The sequence below is a fragment of the Ursus americanus genome, chromosome 23 (genome assembly GCF_024610735.1).
Source record: "Ursus americanus isolate L20-20 chromosome 23, mUrsAme1.1.p, whole genome shotgun sequence".
NCBI lineage: Eukaryota > Metazoa > Chordata > Mammalia > Carnivora > Ursidae > Ursus > Ursus americanus.
Window position 1 is genome coordinate 38610347 of NC_142149.1, and position 21760 is coordinate 38632106.

The window sequence follows — 21760 nt, forward strand, 5'->3', positions numbered from 1 at the left end:
CCTAAGGAGAGCAGTCCAGGCAGAGGGGAGAGCTTGTGCAGAAACCCGAAGACCCTGGCGGCCCTGCGCTCGTGAGTCTGGGAGGCTCAGTTTCTCCATCTGTAGAGTACCAGGCTACTTGCTGGGACATTAGTAACAACTTCAGTATGTGCTAGCACGTTACAGCTTAGAAAGTTCTCATCTATTATTTTAAAACCCTTAGATTAGAAAACCCCTCGGAACCAGTGCTTTTGTGATTGGAAGGAAAGGATGGATGGGGGGAAAAGGCAAAGGAACGGGAATGCACAGCCCCAACAAAATGCTGGAGTTTCTCTCTTAACGGATGCTAAATTGCCCCCATCCCATCCTCCAGTTCATTCTTCTTTGCCTGAACCTGTTGGGTCAGCCCATCCCATGGGATGCACTCTCTCCAAAGGATAGGTGCTGGGAAACGGCCATTGCACGGCCCACAATCCAAAGAACACTAAGGGCAGGCATTCTTATCCCCATTTTGCAGATGAGGAAACCAAGGTAAATTTGACGAGTGAAAGAAAGTCCTTTGTGGAGAATTCTGTACTTGTTCAGGTACCATTTAGCTAACCAGCATGCCTCTCTGCACCTTCGCCACTGTGGTGGGTGGGGGGCGGGGGGGAGGGGCAGCAGCACCTCCAGGGATGTTCATTCCCCTGGGGACTGCCTGTCTTCTGGCCTGGGCCCTGCAAGTCCAAGGATGGCCAATAGATGGCAGGAGAGGAGCAGCCAGGGACCGACACTGAGTCCTCCCCACCGTCCCCAGGCCCTGGGCCATCGTTCTGCCTTTGCTTAGCAGGCCCTGGGTGCCACAAAGTTCTGAGAGACATTGGTCCATTCCCCCCATCCCCCGCTCCAAAACAGCATTTTCGGTTTTATGAGGCTTTGAGTTGGATTTCTCTACACATCGAGACTCAGGCTTCTCCTCCCTTCCTAGCACGCAAACTCAGAATCTGAGCAGACAGGGAAGCTAGGCTCACCCCGCCCCCACTCCACTGCCGCTCAGTGTCCCCCACTGCCCTGGCTTGAAGGGTCTGTGGGCTTCAGAGCAAGGGATGTGGAAAAGGGCGAAGTACAGTCCACACGGGCCCCCCTCCTGCCCGTGTCTGTTCCGGCTCCTCTTCCTCTTCCCCACGTGGCAGGTGGGTCCGGGCAGACCGCCCAGGGGCTCCTGCCCAGCCTGGCTAAAGTGCCTGCATTAGAAACGGCACAGGCGGCTCTGAGGTGATAGAGGCTGACCTCTGTCACCTGCAGCTGGGTGGCCGTGGGCAAGGAACATGAACCCCGCTGTCTACCTGTAAAGGCAGCCTTATAAAATATACGTCTTCTACAAACGTGTTCCGAAGACTGACGGAGAGACCGTGAGTCCCCTCTCCTCTGTCTCTGCCTCCATCGAGCCCGTTCAGATTCTTACCTTTCCGCCTCAGAATGAGCCTCTTATAAGGCCTCTGGTCTCACTCGCCACCCCAGCTCCTTCTCCACTCCGGCCTGAAGAGTCTCGCGAACTCAAGCCTCCAGTAACTCTCGCGTTGAAAGCCCTCCAGCGGCCTCCCCGCGCATCCAGGGTGAAGGCCAGCCTTTCTCTTTGCGTGTAAAGCCCTCAGGACCCGACTCCAGCGATTCTCTGATCACTAACACACACAGTCCCAAACCTCACGTCAGTCTTGCCCGCCGACTGGACGGCCGTGACCCTGGCCCGCACCTGTGGTCTCTGCTCCTGCCGCATCTCTGCCTGGAGCGCCCTCTTGTGCCTTGTCTCCGCGGTGAGCACCTGGCTGTCTTTGACCCTCAAAACGACCTCCGCAGGCAGAACCGACCTCCCCCGACTAGGGCCCCACCACACCCTGTACCCAGGGGTTCGCGGATCAGTTACAGTCTGCTCACCTGCTGAGCTGCAAGTGTGTGTGCGTGTAAGTGCGCATGTGTGCACATGCATGTGCGTGTGTATATGTAGGTTCTCCTGGGGGGCCTCTAGCTTCTAACAGGAGATCTCGAAGCATCGACTCCATGACCCAAAAAGTTATTAAGAAGCTATTTTTCTTGAGGCAAACCATAAGAGACTCTTAACTCTAGGGGACAAACTGAGGGTTGCTGGAGGGGAGGTGGGTGGGGGATGGGATCACTGGGGGATGGGCATTAAGGAGGGCACGTGATGTAATGAGCCCTGGGTGTTCTATGCAACTGATGAATCACCGACCTCAACCTCTGAAACTAATAATACACCACATGTTAATTAACTGAATTTAAATAAAAAATTTTTAAAAAGTTGTTTTTCTTGAGCTGGGTACTGGTCATTGAGCTGGACACTCATCCTGCATTTTTCTGGGCGCATAGTACATGTCAATAAAAAGTTTAAGAAAGGTAGCAGGGTGGGCCGGACTTCTGTCATAACATCCCTACTTTGTCACACCCTGTTGACATGTTTCTCCTCTTTTCTTGACCACAAAGGCCTCACCCTCAGGGACAGCGCCATCTTTATACCCTCCAGGCCTGGGGCAGAGCTTCACCCACCCAGCCTGCCCCGCCCGTACTTACTACAGACCAAGGCCACAGCCATCCGCAGGAGCTTGAATTGACACTTCATGCCTGACCAGTTCTAGGGGAAAAGGAGAAAGTGACATTAGTTCCAGATCTGACCACTCCTCTATGGATGTATTTCACTTCAGAAAACCTAACATGGGGCACCTGGGTGGCTCAGTCGGTTAAGCAGTCTGACTCTTGGCTTCGGGGGGCTCAGGTCATGATTTCAATGGTCTTGAGATCAAGCCCCTTGCCGGGGCTCCTGGCTCAGCGGGGGAGTCTGATTGAAGATTCTCTCCCCCTGGGGCACCTGAGTGGCTCAGTCAGTTGGGTGTCTGCCTTCGGCTCAGGTCATGATCCCAAGGTTCTGGGATTGAGCCCCACGTTGGGCTCTCTGGTCAGCGGGGAGCCTGCTTCTCCCTCTGCCTCTGCCTGCCGTGCCACCTGCCTGTGCGTTCTCTCTATCAAATAAATTTAAAACATCTTTAAAAAAAATCTTTAGGGGCGCCTGGGTGGCACAGCGGTTAAGCGTCTGCCTTCGGCTCAGGGCGTGATCCCGGCGTTATGGGATCGAGCCCCACATCAGGCTCCTCTGCTATGAGCCTGCTTCTTCCTTTCCCACTCCCCCTGCTTGTGTTCCCTCTCTCGCTGGCTGTCTCTATCTCTGTCAAATAAATAAATAAAATCTTAAAAAAAAAAAATCTTTAAAAAAGAAAATTCTCTCCCCTGCCCCTCCCCCAACTTGCGCTTGTGCTCTCTTTTTCTCTCGCTCTCTCAAATAAATAAATAAATCTTTAAAAAAAAAAAAAGAGTCTCCATTAAGTCTTGAATGAGGTAGTTGTGAGCAGATCACAGCAGCATGAGATTTCAGACAATGGTGAATTTATTACTGTCATAAAAGCGCTTGAGCTGGAGTAAAGGAGGATGAGAATTCCGATCTAGGGAGACGAGGGCCCTGTCCCCTCCACATGGGCACACGACCCCCGAGAGCTGCAGTGATTGCTGGGGCCCACGTTTGCAGAAGGGATGCAGGGCAGCAAACCAAGCAAAGTCAAAGCAGAACCGTCAGGATGATAAAAGAAATCAAAATCCGGCCTGTGAGCAATGGATGGACAGACGACCCGGGAGTCAAGTTCACTGTTGTCAAGCATCAAATGAGTCACGGTAAGGACAGGGCACATTCAGGGTAACCTGTAAGCGGAAAACTCCATAGATGAAAACTTCAGGGGTTTTTTAAAGCACAGGATGTTTCCCTTTCTAATAAGTTGGAATATTCCATCTTGGGGGATAGGGAGTTTCCCATCACCGAGAGGTTTAAACCGGGGATTGACATCACTTGGGGGCGATGCTCTCCAGAATCAGGCACTGGAAAAGGGGGGAGCCAGATGGCCTTGAAACAGATCCCTCTTTCCCCTGAGAATCTCAGAACACTCTGAACCTCCAAAGCAGATAAACAGAGTACAATTATTCACCTTACAAAAGGATTTTTCACTTTACAAAAGTCTTCGCCACAGGGTTCCTTTGAGGGGCTCTCCCGCAGCACATTCAAAGCACCATTCCATTTGTACAGATACACACACACACAGAAACGAGTCTGGAATCTTCCTGGAACACATCAGCCCTAGGGAAGGAAGCAACCGCAGACAGCCAGGGGCTTCTGTTCCCTCCCACCCACCCACTCTGCCTTTGCCGCCTGGCCCAGGCCCAGCAGAGGGCACGTCTCACACTCCTCTGATGTTGGGGGAACACGTGCTCAACGTTACTGGGGCCCTGAGCGCTGGCACATACACTAATGTCTGTGGAAGCTTCGACGGAGCAAGCAAGATGCAGGGCAACTGCCCAAAAGAGGGTACAATCCTGCAGAAGGCGTTCGAAGGCCCGCCCATTGCCTCCCTTTCGCCCAGTATTCGGCAGTGACTGGCAAGCCCGCTTCACAACCGGTGAGGTGGGTGACACGCAGCCCCTTTCGGGCGGGGGGAAGTCTCATCTGTGCTTGCTGACAAGTTCTATGCTCGGAAGCAGATGGCAGACCACATTGTCGCCTGCTGGTGGCTGCCCACAGGGAAGCCCAGCCAGAAGATAGGGAACAGAACAGGAGTGGGTGCCCTCCACTGGACCTGGTAACCCGATCGAACCCAGCCCTGCCGGCTGATGGTGGGCGGCCCCTCAGCTCCTGCAGGATGAAACCCTAGGGTGGGCGGGTGCTTGGGAGTCACAGCACGGACCATCTCCTGCCAAAGGGCAACACCTGCTGCCCAGCAGCTGATGAAAGGGCCCTCCCACCCCTAGGACACCCCTGGGGCAGCCCTGTGAAGGCGCTCTAACCACTGAAAAATTCTTCCTGCTGCGGTCCGGCCAGGCTTTGCCTCCCTGTCACGTCCACCCATGGATCCTAAGTCTCCCCTCAAAGTGACACCCATGTTCCTAGCAGCATTGTTCACAAAAACCAAAAGGGGCAGAAGCAAACCAGTGTCCGTAGATGGATGAATGGAGATAAAAAGGAATATTATTCACTTTAAAAGGAAGGAAATTCGGACACATTGTAACGAACGAACCTTGAGGACATTATGCTAAGTGAAATAAGCCAGTCCCCAAAGGACAAATACTGTATGAGCCCACTTCTACGAGACACCTAGAGCGGTCGAATTCATAGAGACAGCTGGTAGACGGGGCTTGCCGGGGGCTAGGGGAGGGAGGAATAGGGAGTTGCTTAATAGAGAGCTTCAGTTTTGCAAGACGAAGAGTTCTAGAGATAGATGGCAGTGATGACTGTCCAACAGCGCGAATGTACTCGACACTACTCAGCTGTATACTTAAAAATGGTTAAGATGGTAAATTTCATGCTATGGTATATTTTACCACCATTAAAAACAAACGTGATACAGAATACTTCCAATATTCCTCTTCCTCATAAAAACCCTCTGAATGAACATCTTACTAAAGACACTGTCTCTTTCACTGTGTCCTGAGTGATAATATCAGGCAAAGTCAGTCTAGAATAATGTCCTTCAGCTGAGGTCCATGCCCCCTTCAGGCCCTATCTGGGGCCCGTCTTCAAAAGCACCCTCCGTATCTTTGATCTGGCAAGGCCACTGGTGAGGTGGCTCAGAACTCCTTTTTGGCTAGTGTCTTCGTTTGTAAATCTGGGGTAACGTTAGTGCTATCTCAGGTTGTGAAGGTAAAATGAGTTCATACGTATAAAACACTAAGAACGTTGCCTGGCACGTGGCAAACATCATGGAAGTGTCTGTTATTATCATGGAGACCTGAGGCAAAGACAGTGGGTTTGCCTTGCACAGCACCTTTAAAAACTTCCAAATGACCTTTGACTCGCCGGGGAGCCCCGGCCTCCCCAGGCTCCCCAGGCCAGCCAGTACCCTTTAGAATCACTGCCTGGCCCCTGAAGGCATTGGAATTGGCCAGGTTGATCCAGTCCCATCTCCAACCCTGTACTTAAGGGAAGAAGAAACCCAGAGTCCAGGACGGCTGGTTCAAGGTCATAGTAAGTTAATGTTGAGATGGATAGGGCCCTCAGTCCAGGGCCCTGTCGGCCCCCAGTTCGGAGACGGGGTCATGTTCTGTCTGTCCCTGCTGGCTGCTCCATCTGCCCCCAAAACGTGGGTCAATGACTTGTCTCCCAGCAGCGGAGGGGTTAAACTACAGTCGCCCCTTCTCACCCGCTGCTTCATTTTCCTGACCCATTATTCCCTCCAATAAAACGCACCAGCGCAGTGAAACAACGGGAGAAAGAGAGAGGCTCTCTCCACAGCCAGCACTGCTGGTATAAATGTGGAACTGCATGCGGTCCCAGGGAACACACATCTTTTGCAGACCCTTTTCGTGGGTCTTTCTCTCCAAGAGCTTTGCAGGGTGAGAAAGAACCCACCCTCAGGAAACAAGGGGGTGCCCAGTCCCCTCAGCATCTCAGCATCTTGTTCCCCTGACCAGTTAAGAGCACAGAGGCTGGGGGCGCCTGGGTGGCTCAGTCGGTTAAGCTTCTGCTTTTGGCTCAGGTCATGATCCCAGGGTCCTGGGATCGAGCCCCCCCCCCCCCCAGCATCATGCTGCTTGCTCAGCAGGAGGCCACTTCTCCCTCTCCCCCTCTCTGTCAAATAAATAAAAACCTTTAAAAAATTAATAATTAAAAAAAAAAAAGAGTGCAGAGGCTGAAACTCAGGCGGGAGCTTGATAGCTTTACATATCCTAGTAGAAACGACTCCCAGAAAACCCAGCACAAGGAAAGGGAGAGCATGACACAGATAAATTAGGGAGCGATTACTTGGCCTATGAAAGGATTTTTATTAATAAAATGAGCCTTACAACATAGAGATCTCGGGTGTCTTTTAGACAACAATCTTTCCTTGTGTTTTGACAATATGGTCCTGTTGCCAAAACTGAGATCTCAAACATGTTTAGGTAAACATCTATCGTATGGAGCAAAGTGTAAGTAAACATCGTGTATATTTAATAATGGAACTCTGGCCTGTGGGCCCCAGCAAAAAGCAATTAATAAATTATTCAATTATGTGTATCTTTATACTTCTAGCATTTTTTAAAAAGATTTTATTTATTTGAGAGAGAGAGTGCGGTGAGCACGAGCGGGGGCGGAGTGGGGGGTCTTGGGCAGAGGGAGAAGGAGAAGCAGACTCTCTGCTGAGCAGGGAACCCAGTGTGGGGCTCGATCCCAGGACCCTGGGATCATGACCCGAGCCGCAGACACTTAATTGACTGAGCCACCCAGACGCCCCTACTTCCAGCATTTAAACTAACAAGTCTCGACTGTAGGCCCTCTATACCACCCAGGTTTTTTGTTGAAATATTTTCTGAACTTAATCCCTTGATAGAAGCTGTAAGCTTTTTGGAACTCAAAGTGCTTTTGGGGGGTTTTTTTCCTTAAGATTTTATTTTTATGTAATCTCTACACCCAACATGGGGCTCGAACTCCCAACCCTGAGATCAAGGGTGGCATGCTCCACGACTGAGCCAGCCAGGCGCCCCGGAACTCAGAATATTTTTAGGAAAAATAAGACATACTTTCATTTAAGGCGGAATCTCTCCCTTAAACAGTCCTGAGAACAGAAGTGTTCAACATGCTTCTATTTTGTATCTGAAGTAAAAAGGACACATTTTCTCATTGTTCTCTGCAGTGAACAGGCAAACCATGTAAATATAAAAAGTTACATGTAAACACACGCGCACACTCACACATATGCACACATAGGGTACTCCCAGCTGTGTGGTGATTTGCCACATGGAAAGCATTTTCTCATTCATCCTTTTCATGTCTTTCTCACAACTACCTTGTGGAGAAGGGGTTGCAGATGAGGGAGAGGAAACCCTGAGAAGTGAAGGAACTCACGGCTCTTAAGATGGTGACACCAGGACTCAAATCCAGATTTTCTGACTGTCACGCCCTTTCTCCTGTCTGCTCTGACAAAGTGCTTTATTGCACACGCGTGCGCACACACACACGCACACACCCCAAATCTTCATTTGGCAATTGAAAATACTTAGCATATCTATTAGACGGAACCACATGAAACTGCCAATGTTTGACTGCTTCTGGACCGCAGAAATGGCCACCTTACAGGGTGTGTCCTGATGCCATCTCTGAAGTGCTAGGCACTGAGCTAGTTTGGGTAAAGGCGGCCTCTGGGTGAAAGGAAACCAATGTTTCTAATGAGAACATAAGGGTTTTTTTCACCATCAAATAAGCACCACACAACTTTCTAGGGAAAGGCTACCAGACGTCACGCTCCAGGGACTGCAAAGCTCCCAGGAGGCCAGAGAAAGACGTGTCCTTCTGGAAGGGCAACGGGCTCTTGGGTGGGACTGCTCATGTCCAGCACCACAGGCCATGGGCTACTTGCCAGAAAGAAGGGTAAATTGGAACAAAATGGCTTTCACCCCTCCCTCCTCAAGCGCCATGCCCCACCTCCTGGTTCTTGGGGTGCTCTGCCCTCATTGCGGGAACTTGTGGGGCCTTGGGGCTGTTTCTCATGTGGCGGGGAAGGGCCGGGAAACAGGGCATCTTTAGGAACTCATGTCTGTTTCTCTTAGTTGTGCTGTTCGACCCCCCCCCTACACACACATATGTTGGGGGGAAGGGGGGTTTGTTAGCAGTTACGGCCCCTACAGGAAGGAACTGGGGCAGGGGGAGGGGGAGCGGCGGAGGTGGAATTCAGGGAAAACGCTGTGCCTGGGGAAAGCTGTGGCACTGATACAGAATGACCCATTTAGAAGGGCCATGTGAGGCAGCCCCGTGCTGCCAGGTCCCTCAGCAGACTGGCCTTGTGCGTGCGTGCGTGTATGCACGCGTGTGTGTAAGCGCACGTCCGCACTCACACGTCCACACAAGCTTTCCCACACCTGCTGGCTCTCTCCAAGGGCTCGCGTGACGTTGCCAAAATTCAGACAAGTAGCAAGTGCTGTCAGTGTCTGTCTGTCCGTCTCTCCCCTCCCCCTTCTTTTCTTTCCCTCTGTCCCTCTCCTGCTCTCTCTCTCTCTCTCAATGTCCAAAGGGGACTCTGGTGAAAAGAAAAGGGGTGGTGTGTTGAGCCGGGCAGGTGACAGTGGCACTAATGAAGAAGCAATGGGAGAATTTAGGAACTCCAGACTGTTTTAACTGAGCGTTCACACATCCGCCACGTGGGTGAAGAGAGTGACGGAGGAGGGAGGTGAGAACGGGAGGACCCTGGCGGGAAGCTACGCCTTTTCCAGACACTGTTCATTCATTCCTTCCTTCCTTCATTCAAAATTTAGTTGGCGGGGGGGGGGGGGGGGAGACCTGGCAGGCTCAGTCAGTGGAGCATGGGACTCTTGATCTCGGGGTTGTGAGTTCGAGCCCCATGTGGGGTGTAGAGATTGCTTAAAATAAGAAAATTTAGTCAGCACCAGCTACCATTTGTCCAGCCCTGTGCGAGTCCCTGGGGATGAGTAAGACCTAGACCCCGCCCAGAGGCCCCCTCCTTCCACCTGCCTCTAACACAAGGACTTTGGTCCCCTCTGAGACTATCAAACTGATTCTGGTTTCTTGCCTTGAAGACTCTGTCTGTGAGCCCACCCTGGCCTCTTCTGGAAGAAGTAGGGAGTTAACATTTATATGGCGTGGTGATAACTTCACTTTACCTCATTTATCACATATCACAGATGTGGAAACTGAGGCGTAGCACGGTTAAGTAATTTGCCCAAGGTCCCTCTTCAGGAAGCAGGTAGCCAGGAGTCAGATTTAGGCTGACCGGCTCCAAAGCCCGTGCTTTTAACCATTACCCTAGAATGCCTTTCAGGAAAAGGCAAAGAAGACCATGGGAAAGGAAGAGCAGTGTCCCGCCACTGTGAGAGGCCGGTGTAAGGGAATGACACTTGAATCGTTGACAGGAGCTATAGGTTCAAGTCCCGATTTTGCCACCAGTGGTCAAGAATTGTAACATTTTTTAAAGTCTTTTGTTTTTAAAGTAGGCTCCAAGCCCAGCATGGAGCCCAATGAGGGTCTTGAATTCACTGAGATCAAGACCTGAGCTGAGATCAAGCATTGGATCCTTAGGGACGCCTGGGTGGCTCAGTCAGTTGTGTGTCTGCCTTCGGCTCAGGTCATAATCTCAGGGTCCTGGGATCGAGCCCCTGGAATCTGAGCCCCTGGGATCAAGCCCCGAGTTGGGCTGTCTGCTCAGCGGGGAGTCTGCTTCTCCCTCTCCCTCGTCCCTGCTTGTGTTCTCTCTCTCCCTCTCTTAAATAAATAAATAAAATCTTTAAAAAAAAAAAAAAGAGTTGCAGGCATCCCCCCCTTTTTTTAAAGTAAACTCTAGGCCCAAAGTGGGGCTTGAACACATGACCCCAAGATCAAGAGTCATGTGCTCTACCAACCGAGCCAACTAGACGCCCCTACTGTAACACTTTCTAAAGTGAACTGGGAAAAGGGCCGACTTAGGGAAATGGGTAATTTCATAACCAAGAAGAAAAAACATGGGGCTCCTGGGTGGCTCAGTCGTTAAGCGTCTGCCTTCGGCTCAGGGCATGATCCCAGAGTTCTGGGATCGAGCCCCACATCAGGCTCCTCCACTATGAGCCTGCTTCTTCCTCTCCCACTCCCCCTGCCTGTGTTCCCTCTCTCGCTGGCTGTCTCTATCTCTGTCAAATAAATAAATAAAATCTTAAAAAAAAAAAAAAAGAAGAAAAAACATGAATTGTACATGGAAGGACCCCATTTGAAATAAGCCTGTAGAAAGCGAGGAGCGTCTGTGAACCCTACTATCAACCAGGTCTGCCTGGCAATTCTGGGCCTGAGCTGGGGAGTAGACAAGTACTGACATGCAGAGGGGACGCCAAAACAGACACATTGGGACAGGAGGTGCTCACCATCACGATGTTGGCTAGATGGGCAGAGACGAGTGCATACACCCCTCCAGAGGAGCCCACGACTGGTGCAGTCATGTCAGCCACAGACACTGCCAAGGACCCTGGTACAGAGAGAAATCAGGAATTCAAGGAGGCTGGAATGCACTCCCCGCCTCGCCCCAGGCCCCAGGCCCTCGCCTCTAGCAGCCTTGGGGGTAAGACCCCAGAGCAAAGGCTCCATCTCCTCTTCCCTTCATCCCTGGAGCCCCCCAGAGGCCTAATTCATGGCTGAAAGAACCATTTGATTCAAATTTCTCCTTTTATAGGAGACTCAGTGGAGGGGAGGGATCACCTGCGGGTCAGAGCAGCCTCTGTCTCACGTGGTGCCACCTGTCGGGGTTCTGGGCAATAAGAAATAGTAGCAGAGGGACGCCTGGGTGGCTCAAACGGTTAAACAGCTGCCTTCGGCTCAGGTCATGATCCCGGGGCCTGAGATTGAGCCCGCATCTCCAGCATCGGGGCTCCCTGCCCAGCAGGGAGTCTGCTTCTCCCTCTGCCTCTGCCTCTGCCCCTCCCCCTGCTTGTGCTCTCTCTCAAATAAATAAAAATCTTTAGAAAGAAAAAAAGAAAGAAAGAAAGAAAGAAAGAAAGAAAGAAAGAAAGAAAGAAAGAAAGAAGGAAAGAAAGAAAGAAGGAAAGAAAGAAGCAGAAGCCACGCACGGGCACCACGCATCAGACACTGGCCACGTGCTTTACGTACACCGTCCCCTTTAACCCTTTAAGAAAGGTGACAGTGGCTGCAGAGGTGAGGAAACGGAGCCGAGTCACTCAGTAGGAAGGGCTGGAACCAGGATGTGAGTCCAGCTTTATAGACACAAGGCCAGTGCTCTTGGCCTCGACAGCAGCCACTCCCCAAACTGGTACAGAGGTCACCATCCCTCCTCCACCATCGCTCTGTCTGCTCAACAGCATCTAGAAACCTGCTTGGCATCACCTCCAACCTCCCTCCAGCCAAGTGAAATCACAAAAGGCCAACAGGATCTCCAGAGCAGAAGGTGGGGGGTTCTCTGGGGGAAAAAATGTCCTTGAAAAGTCCCAGGGAAGAGAGAGAGATGATGTCATACCCTCTGGGGGAAAGGAAGGGTGTAAACTCTGGGTCTGGGGGATGACAAACTTTTGTGCTGGGAGGGAAGCCGGGCAGAGAGGAGAAGGGAAATGTATTGTTCTGGTCTCATTTAAGTGTGATCAATGCTTTGGCTTCCAGGGAAGGACACAGGAGACTAAAAATAACTGGGAGGTAGAGCCCAGGGCTCAGAGGCTGAGAGGTGGCCGGCCTGGGTGAGTGTGCAGAAACCACCACTGGAAAATGCCCGCAGGCTCGGGAGCCAATTAGCCGCTGCCTGGGCGGAGACAGGAGGGACCTGCGGCCGAAGGCCAAACTGCAGGTTCTGCGGAGGTGGGGGGTCTGCTCCTTAGGCCCAGCCCCAGGAGCCAGAGTGCCTGACATCCCTGAGCATGGAGAACCCCCATAATATGATCCACCCTCTCTCCCCTACCTGCCCCCGGGACTTCTCTCAGGGTGCTGTGGCTCACTGAGAGCCTTCAAGCAAGAGATCCCCACAGCAAATCCTGGGTCTCAAGGGGGATGTGATCTCCCAGGAAAAAGCACTGTCATGAACTGAGAACTCCCAAGTCCTTCTCCCCTCCCAGGGTAACTATAAATCTTTCTTCTCCCCTTTCATGCCTTCCCTCTGGCTTTAATTAGGTATTGATCTATTGTCAGATAACTTTTTTTTTTTTACTGCCTAGCCAAGGGGTCAGCCATATATAACAGAAAAAAAAAAAAAATCCCAGGATGGCTAAGAGACAGTCAGTGGGATCTGCACGACAAAGGATTCCCACGCTCTCCTGGCGGCCCGCACAGCAAGGAAGGCTGCATTGCAGGGCTGCAGAGGGCTGCCTGCCCAAACATCTCATTAATTACCGCGTGGACAGAGGAAGCCCCAGCCTCCCTGGGCTGGCCTCTTTCCTCTCGCGAGTCCCACCAAACCGCCCAGCTTCTGCTCCCTCGGTCTCCCCAGTGTGGTGCGATCCACCAGGGGAAGGGAGGCAGTAGGGAAGCCAGCACGGCCCAGGGTCCAGCCTCCCCACACTGACCCTTCTCTCACCCTACCCATGGATAGAAGTCCCAACCCCGGGGTCAGGGGTCAGTTTGGGATTGTGACAGGAGTCTGGAATGGGGGCGTGGCTGGCAAGTCGTGTGACCTTGGGCACAGCCCCCAAATTCTTTGGGCTTTAGCTTTCACATCTGTGAAATAAAGAGGTCTAAGGCTTTCCAATTTCTGAGCTGTGAAACCGTCTTTTCAAAGGAAACTTTACGCACACCCCTACCCCATGAAGCAGAGCACAGGGAGACTATGGCTGAATGGGGATGGGGTCTGGGGAGTCAAATTTGCCACCCATGGGAGGGGACCTCAAGAGTTCCTTCAACAACCCGAATCTTGGCCTGAGGTCCAGGATCCAAGGTTTAGATCCTGATTCTAGAATCCTAAAGGGAACAGTCTGGACTCACCGGTCATTCCTCAAGTGGCTGCAGATTAGCCCTGGACTAGAGGGAGTGGGAGAGGTCAAATACAAGCATGGGCATGTGTGCCTATCAACAGACTAATAAAGGCCACCCCAGGCGCAGGAAGCCTGGGCCAAGCAGGATTCTTGACAAGCTCTTTGGAACCTAACCTAACAGCTGACAGTTCCATAAGGCCGGTATGAATTCCCCAGAGGTCATGGGGACAGAGGACAGGGACTGAATGGCAAGCTGGAGGGACACACACATGTCTGCACAGCAGCAGGCCCAAGGACTAGCTCTAGTCGGGGCTATGAACTTTCTCAAAAAAATTCTGGGTCCACACCAGCAGGCAGATAAATTGGAGACTTTATCATCATGCACAGCTGTGATAATTTTAGCCTGAAATATTTAAAGAAGGTGTTTTCCAATGTCTCCCTTGGCCGTTAAAAAAAAAAAAAATCCAAATAAAAATACCAGAACACCTCCCTTTAAGCAATCTAACTTTATTTATGTATGTATTCTTCCATTCGTTCTACAAATATTTGTTGCTTAACATACGCCAAACCCTGCGTTAGGCTCTGGGAATGCACGCTTGGCTTACAATCTATATAATCTATAAGAAAAGCTTGCTGAAGCCTTAAAATACAGGTTTCTACAATATCTAAAATTTCAGCCATGTAATTGTTAGCCAGATGCGAGAGACACATGGGCCTCAAGCCCTGGTTAGAAGCATGGGGCAGAAGAAGGGTTTCCACTCACTTCTAGGACTTCTTAGCCCTACTGAGAAAACTGCCTATAAAATGGAGGTGACAATACCCACCTCATAAGAGTTGGTGGATACAGGACATAATGTGTGAGAATCCTCTGTCATAGGCGGGGTACCAGACGCGCCTGGCGGAGGTCAGCCACCATTGCTACCAACTGTGACGGCCTTGCCTTGGGAATATTTTCACTGGGCAGGAACTAAAGGGTAGGGCCTGATGTCTATGAAGACCTCTCTGGGTTTTTGATAATATATTATCGGCACAAAGGAAAAGGTCTGCCTTTTGGTTCTCATTGCATATGGCAGTAGTTTGAAACGCAGCCTTTGGGGTCAGGCAGCCTGGGTCTGGGGCCAGCTCTGCCACGTACAATGGAGTCTCCTTGGGCAAGTCGCTGAGGCACTCTAAGGCTCAGGTTCTGTACCTTGACAAGTGGCAAGTGCTAGTACCCGCCTTAGGAAGGCAGTCCCTTCCTAACTACCAGGTATCCAGTCAGGATCTGGCTGTCTGTGAATGGGACCCCCTCTCGGACTTGGGAGGCACACGGAGTAGAGAGGGAGGAAGGGGTGCAGGCAGAGCCATCAATTCGATCCTGGAGATCGATGACATGATATATGGTGACCAGAGTGCCCTCTCTGGATCAATGCCTCAGACAGAAGAGCACACGTTAGTTGCTTTACGATACAGCCCCACACCCTGCTGGGTAGTTGGCAAGCCCCCTTCTGTCGGTGCGCCATCCCCCTCTGCACTGGTGTCACTGGGAAGTGTCACCAGCACTGCCTCCCTGCTGGGTGTCATCTGGTTTGGGTGAGGCCTGAGTCGTCTTGAATCTGATTTCTGTCTTCTGGATTATTGGCACTCCCACCCAATTGACGGCTAACTGCAAGTATTTTGAGTGTCTTTCCTGTTCCTCGCTATTAACCATCTGGGTCTCTGGGTATCTAGGTAGAGAAAATGTGGCTATAAATCTCCAGATGTCAAGACTTGGGGGGGGGTGCGTGGGTGGCTGAGTAAGTCTGGCACACAGAGCTCCTCATTAGACCTTTTGTTCAAGGATGTGGAAGGTACTGAATGCAGGGAGGAGCTCGTGGGGGTGCTGTCCAAGGTGGCCAAGTTTTCAACACTCAGCACAGAGAGAACTGAAAAAGCTGTGGGGCCAGTCTCCCACGCTGACAGCTCACGAACTAGCAGACCAGCCTCGCATGGGTGGGTGGGGTGGGACCCTGCCCTCTCGGATTCTTGAAGCCACTTCAGTTACTCCCAGGGTCCCTGTTTGCCTGTTGTTTACAAGGTCACCGGTGCCCTGCTCTCCTGATGACAACTTTAATGCCACTCAGAAAGGATTAAGATCTTACTTAAACATACACCCAAAGCCCCCTTGGGCACAGCTGTCAAGGTGAAGAGCTGAGGCGGCAAACCTTGTTAAAAAAAAAAAAAAAGCCAGCTATAAAGTTGGAAACATCACGAGGGAGATCCCTCTGTCCAGAAACCTGGTTGGTGCAGACTTTTCCTGCAGAAACGCAGTCTGCTCTCCCCAGCTCACCCCAGCCTGCCTCACCTCCACCAGGGAGGGAGAGGGGGAGTCCCGCTGGTCATAGGTCCTCTCCCTGACTATTCTCAAGGTCATGGTCCTCTGCCATGTGAGCAGAGTCAGCGGGGCCCCAGTCTCCTTCAGCTGGCATGGGTGCTCACCACCTCTCAGGCCAGACTGTTTCCTGTTAGCAGTGAGTCAATCAAGAGGACATGTGCTGGCCTTGCTGGAGAAGGACCTGGCTCCACCCACACCTTGGATGTCCCTGCAGGAATCTCACTGTCCCCAGCACGGTTTACACAGCCCTCTTATTTCACTTGTCACCTCCCTCTGCAGTCCTAACATCCTACAGGCAAATCTGATTAGTTCCTTCCTAAAACCTAATGGGGCCAAGAGAGGTTAAGGAATTTCCCCAAGCTCACACAGCTTCAGTATGGCAGTGTAAAGAGGAAAGTCTCCTCCCCTTGCCATCACACACCTCTCCCTGTGGATGGTAATCCCCTTTGCAGCCCCCCCGCCCCGGGCACGGTGGGGCGATTGGCCTGGAGGACAACCCTAATAGTTAGGAGCCTTGGGGATGGGGTCCAGTGTCCCTGGGAGCCTGGGACTTGCTCAGTCCCACAGGGTCTCCTCGCCGCTCTGGGGAAGTTTACCCCTGTGGACTCGTGGCCCACCTGCCTACCTGCCACAACGCCAGCCACGTAGACAAGCCCAATACGGGTTGCTCCGTGCACCATCTCCAAGGGCACCCCCACAAGGAGCTGCAGTACCACGTTGAGTCCCAGGTGTTCTATCCTGTATAGAAAGACCACACTCCATCATTCATTCATTCATTCATTCATTCATTCATTCATTCATTCAACAAACACTGTATGCCAAGATGCAGGGGATCCAGCAGTGAATTATACCTGCTTTGAGGAGCTCATGATCTGGGTTGGTGGGGGGCAGGAATTACAATGCAGACAGACCATCCTGGAAAGAGCATACCTTGCCTGCCACCTGGGACAGGAACGGTGCAGGGCCTGGGCAGTGTTTGGCCACGTCTGCACTTGCCATAGTTAAGAGGGGGGCTAACCATGGTCGAGATGCAGCAAATCCATTGACTGACACATGAGAAGCCAAGGCTCAGAGAGGGGCATTGCCTGGCTTAAAATCACACAGCCCGGGTTCCTCATGTGCAGAATCTACTCCACTCCCCAGGCCTTGAGGTTGCTCTGGCTCCCTAGTGCATGTGTAAGAGCCACTGATATTTAAAGAGAAAGATGGTTTCAAAACAAGTGCAAGCATTAGAGGCAACTCTTAGAACTTAATAATTCAAAGTTATCCCTTAAGATCTTATACGGGAGACTTCTCCCTCCTGGTGTGAGAAGGGACCCACTTTACTCCCAAACTCCCGGGGTTGGGTTTTCTTATTCTGTGAATACCTCCCTTTTTATACTATCATACATCTGTGACCAGATCTTGTTGCTTAATGGTGTCTAGCTGAGTGCACCTGTTACTAGAAAAACTGTAACATTATGATCACTACATCAATGGGTGCTTTCAAGTTTACAAAACACTTGAACATCCATTATCTCATTTAAACCATGCCTACAGCAGCTGCACAGCTCCCTGGGGATGTTAAGTTATAGGGTAACAGAGCACATCATGGGGGGACCCTGGCCTGGGTCACAGCCCTGGTCCTGGTCTGCAGGGCTCTGCCTGGAGGCCAACTGCTGTGCCACTCAGGTCCACGTGGGCACCTGCCCGCCCGGGAGAGCACCTGCAAGGCAGCTCAGACAGATGAGGCTCTGTCCTAAACTCCCACCACGCCTGGAGTCTTCTAGCCCACACCGACTGTGCCAGCCGAAAGGTTAGAAGCATCAGACAAGTGCACTGGAAAGGAGCTGGGTGGTAGCATCAGACTCAGTCCTTGGTTTATAGACGTGAGCCCGAGGCTAGAAGACACCAGGTGAGAAGAACCCAGGGCTCCTGCCTCCCAAGCCGAGCTCCTTCCTCTCTACCACCCTGATTTCTGGATTCACGGGCCCAGAGTAGGCCCCCCGCCATCATAGGTCCCCTTGCTGGGTTCTCCCCACATGCTGGCCAACCATCCCTATCTCCTGCCTGCTGCGGCACGGTCCAAGAGCCCCTCTCTCAAAATCACACACCAGGAGACTCATCCCTGGGCTCTCCCAGGCAGACACTGCCCCATCAGAAGCTTCAGCCAGAGAAAGGCCGGAGGCCATCCCTACAGGCCTCAGCTAAGAGCTTCTGTGCCTTGTCCACTTTGGCCTCCGGGCTTTTATCTCCCAGAGTCAGGGAATGGACAAGGAGACTCTGGAAGCTTGGTGCATGCTTGTTCCTCACCCCAAAGGCTCAGGGAAAGCCAGAGGGCAGTCCCGGAAACAAGACAGGCAGTTCCATCCCCTGTGCAGTCAGAGGCTGGGCAGCCTGAGCAGGGAAGCCACCCCCCCACCCCCCGTTCCTTGGTTCACAAGAAGACCCATGCATGATGAGCCTCCCTCATTCTGCTCCTTACTCCTGCGAGAGCAAAGCCTGGGACACGGCAGGCAAAGCATCAGCCTGTGTGAACCATCCCCTCCTCTGGCTCAGAGTGGAAACATCCATTGGTAACCACGGACATGGCTCCTCACGCTTCAGTAAGTGCAGCCCAGTTAGGGGTTGGCCCCTGTGCTGCTCTGGAGGCCCAGCAGGGGTGGGGGGGGGGCTCACAGTGTGGCTCCCTCTTGCCCATTGTGGGTCTTCCTGCTGAGGAATTGGAATGATGGAGCCGTGGGGGCCAGAGTGATCCCTTTCCCATTTCCAACCCCAGGGACAGACCCCCTCCCCCCCCAGAGCGACTCCCAGGTGAATGGTGAGCCCTGTCACTTCTCTCTGGAGAGGCTGTAGAAGACACAACACAGGTCTAGTGTCTGGGACTCTGCTTTCCCAACTCAGCACTTTGACTGTGTGAAAACAGTCTCCAGCCAAGATCATGCTCTTCAGGGGACTGGCACCTGGGTGGTCACCTGGCCAGCCGGTAGTAGGTCCTTCTCATGGGGTAGGAGGCACCCGTGAGAACCGACTATATGCCAGCCCCAAAAGACACCACACATCTGTCAACAGAAACTACCAGTATTGCTAGAATTCCTCAAAAAGACTCTCACCACCTATGGAGACCACCTCAGGAGAAAAGTACATTCAAGAAATCTGTCCTTTATTTCACTTAAAGGGCACTCACATACACACAGCGTTAGTGGACAATGAACTTGGTTGCTAACCACACGTCCTTTTTTGCTTTGGCCACTAGGAAGCTCAGAATAAACTTATAACTTACATTTTACTGCTCTCGTTGTGGGTGGGCTTAAATTGAGCATTTTTGTCCATCTGTTTCCCCTTCCCCGGACACTGTCAATAATTAACTCATATGTCTTGGTATTAGGTAAGTTTCAAGGACCCACCTCAAATGCTGTGCCCAGGGAAATAAAAGTAACCTAAAATGTATTTCAATCTAGGCTCCTGGACCTCCTACTTACCCACAGGGACTCTGGCTAGAGTGAAAGAAGGCAGGTGCTCACCCCGCGTGCATGAAGATGTAGGTCAGGAAGCGCCATGCCTGTGCGCGGAGCTGCGGGTGGTAAACCAGGGAGTTCTTCAGGTACCGTGGATGGGTTACCTGCAGCACGAACTGGTCCAGCGACACTCCGTTGTAGAGGAAAAAGGCAACCTGCATGAAAACCCAGGATGGCGAGGGCCTGTTACTAGACGCAAGACTGCCCGCGAGCCCCTTCGGTGCTAACGCTCGCGATCCCTGCTGGAAGTTGTCCCTTTTCCTCCTCGGAGAACGAGGGACACCTGTAGGGCCAGCATGCAGCCTAGCTTTCAACCACCCCTCCCCCCACTTCTGTTTGATTATTTTGGCTTTTTTTTTTTTTAAGATTTCATTTATTTATTTGAGAGAGAGCACAAGCAGAGGGAGCTGCAGGCAGAGGGAGAGGGAGAAGCAGACTTCCTGCTGAGCCCAGTGTGGAGACTCGATCCCAGGACCCCGAGATCATGACCTAATCGAAGCAGACGCTTACCCGACCGAGCCACCCAGGGGCCCCTCTGTTTGATTATTTTGTATTAAATGGCCACAACATGGCCACATGGGCTCTGTCCGCATCTCCTCGTGCTGGGCAGGAAACGTTCGGAGGGTTTTAAACTAATTGCAGTGGGGCGCCTGGGTGACTCAGTCGGTTGAGCATCGGACTCTTGGTTTCGGCTCAGGTCATGTTTCATGGTCGTGGGATCGAGCCCCACGTGGGGCTCTGTGCTCAGTGGGGAGTCTGCTTCAGATTCTCTCTCCCTCTCCCTCCCCGTGCTCGCTGTCTCTCTCTCTCTCTTTGTTTCTCCCTTGCTCTCAAATAAATAAATAAAATCTTTAAAAAAACCTACTTGTTGTAATAATTTACATACCCATTTGGGGTAGGAGGCAACTCCACATAAGGAAATTTTTTTTAAATTGTGGCAAAACACACATAACATAAAATTTCCCGTCTCATCAGTTTTAAGTGTTCAGCTCAGGGGCATCCAGTATATTTACGTCGTTGCCCAACCGTCACCGCCACCATCCACAGAAGTCTTCTCATCTTGTAAAATGGAAACTCTGTCTCCGTTAAACGCCAACTCCCCGCACTCTCCTTTCCCCCAGCCTGGCAGCCACCATTCTACTTCCTGTCTCTATGAACTTGACTCCCCCGGGCGCCTCATCAAGGAGGACTCATACAGTGTCTGTCCTTTTGTGGCCGGCTTATGTCACACAGTATCATGTCCTCAAGGTCCCCTCATGTTATAGCACGTGTCTGAATTTCCTTCCTTTTAAAGGCTGAATACTATTCCTCTGAATATACAGATCACAGTTTGTTACCCATTCATCCATTCACTCAACATTGGGTTGCTTCCACATTTTGGCTATTGTGAATAATGCTGCCATGGAGACGGGTATACTAATGTCTCTTTGTGTCCCTGCTTTTGATTTTTTTGGGTATATACCCAGAAGCGGGGTGGCTGGATCACATGGTAGTTCTGTTTCATTTTCTGAGGAACCTCCATACCGTTTGCGGTAGTGGCTGCACCATGTTTGCATCCCCACGCTCAGTGTACCAGCGTTCCCATTTCTCTGCCTCCTCGCCAACACTCCACAGGAGCTGATTTTGCAGATGAGTGAAGCATACTTGTTTACCCCTAAAAGAATTTTATTTTTTTTCTAGAACTCTTCCTAAAATGGATCATTCAGGGATGCCTGGGTGGCTCAGTCAATTAAGCATCCAACTCTTGATTTTGGCTCAGGTCGTGGTCTCAGGGTCGTGAGATCGAGCCCAGCGTCAGACTCCGTGCTCAGCCTGGAGTCTGCTTGGGGTTCTCTCTCTCTTCCTCTGCCCTTCCCCCCATTCTCTCTCTCTAACAGATAAATAAATAAAATCTTAAAAAATAAAGGGGCGCCTGGACGGCTCAGTCGTTAAGCGTCTGCCTTAGGCTCAGGTCATGTTCCCAGCGTCCTGGGATCGAGCCCCGCGTCGGGCTCCCTGCTCAGCGGGAAGCCTGCTTCTCCCTCTCCCACTCCCCCTGCTGGTGCTCCCTCTTTCGCTGTGTCTCTCTCTGCCAAATAAATAAATAAAATCTTAAATAAATAAATAAATTTAAAAAATAAAAATTAAATTAAAAAATAAAATGCATCATTCAGGGGCACCCAGCTGGCTCAGTCGGAAGAGCATGTGACTCTTGATGTTGAGGTCGTGAGTTCGAGCCCCATGTTGGGTGTAGAGATTACTTAAGTAACCTTTTTTTTTAAAGAATAATAAAATAAGATAAAACGCATCATTCATGTCCCCACGCTCCTCCTCAGTGTGTCTGCACACTCTTTTAAAGCTGTCTCAGGCACTGATCTGAGCTGTAGGAGTGAAGTCTTCTCCAGCAACTGATGGGGTTTTCACTCCTACAGTAAATGCCCACAAATTCCTCAATTTCTTTAAGACTCAGGTCTGCTTCTAAATTTTTCGTCTTCTCCCATACTTT

General features: G+C 51.4%; 1 protein-coding gene across 1 annotated transcript in view; it reads right to left on the reverse strand.

Moving 5' to 3' along the window:
• Window positions 1-21760, reverse strand: part of RHBDL3 (rhomboid like 3) — a 47904-nt gene that overhangs the window by 4090 nt on the left and 22054 nt on the right. The window contains exons 6-9 of the mRNA XM_087854620.1: window positions 19282-19430; window positions 16404-16516; window positions 10885-10985; window positions 2545-2605 (exon numbers count right to left, since the gene is read on the reverse strand). Of these exons, the coding sequence (XP_087710746.1) occupies window positions 2545-2605; window positions 10885-10985; window positions 16404-16516; window positions 19282-19430 (424 nt within the window). The remainder of the gene's footprint in view (window positions 1-2544; window positions 2606-10884; window positions 10986-16403; window positions 16517-19281; window positions 19431-21760) is intronic.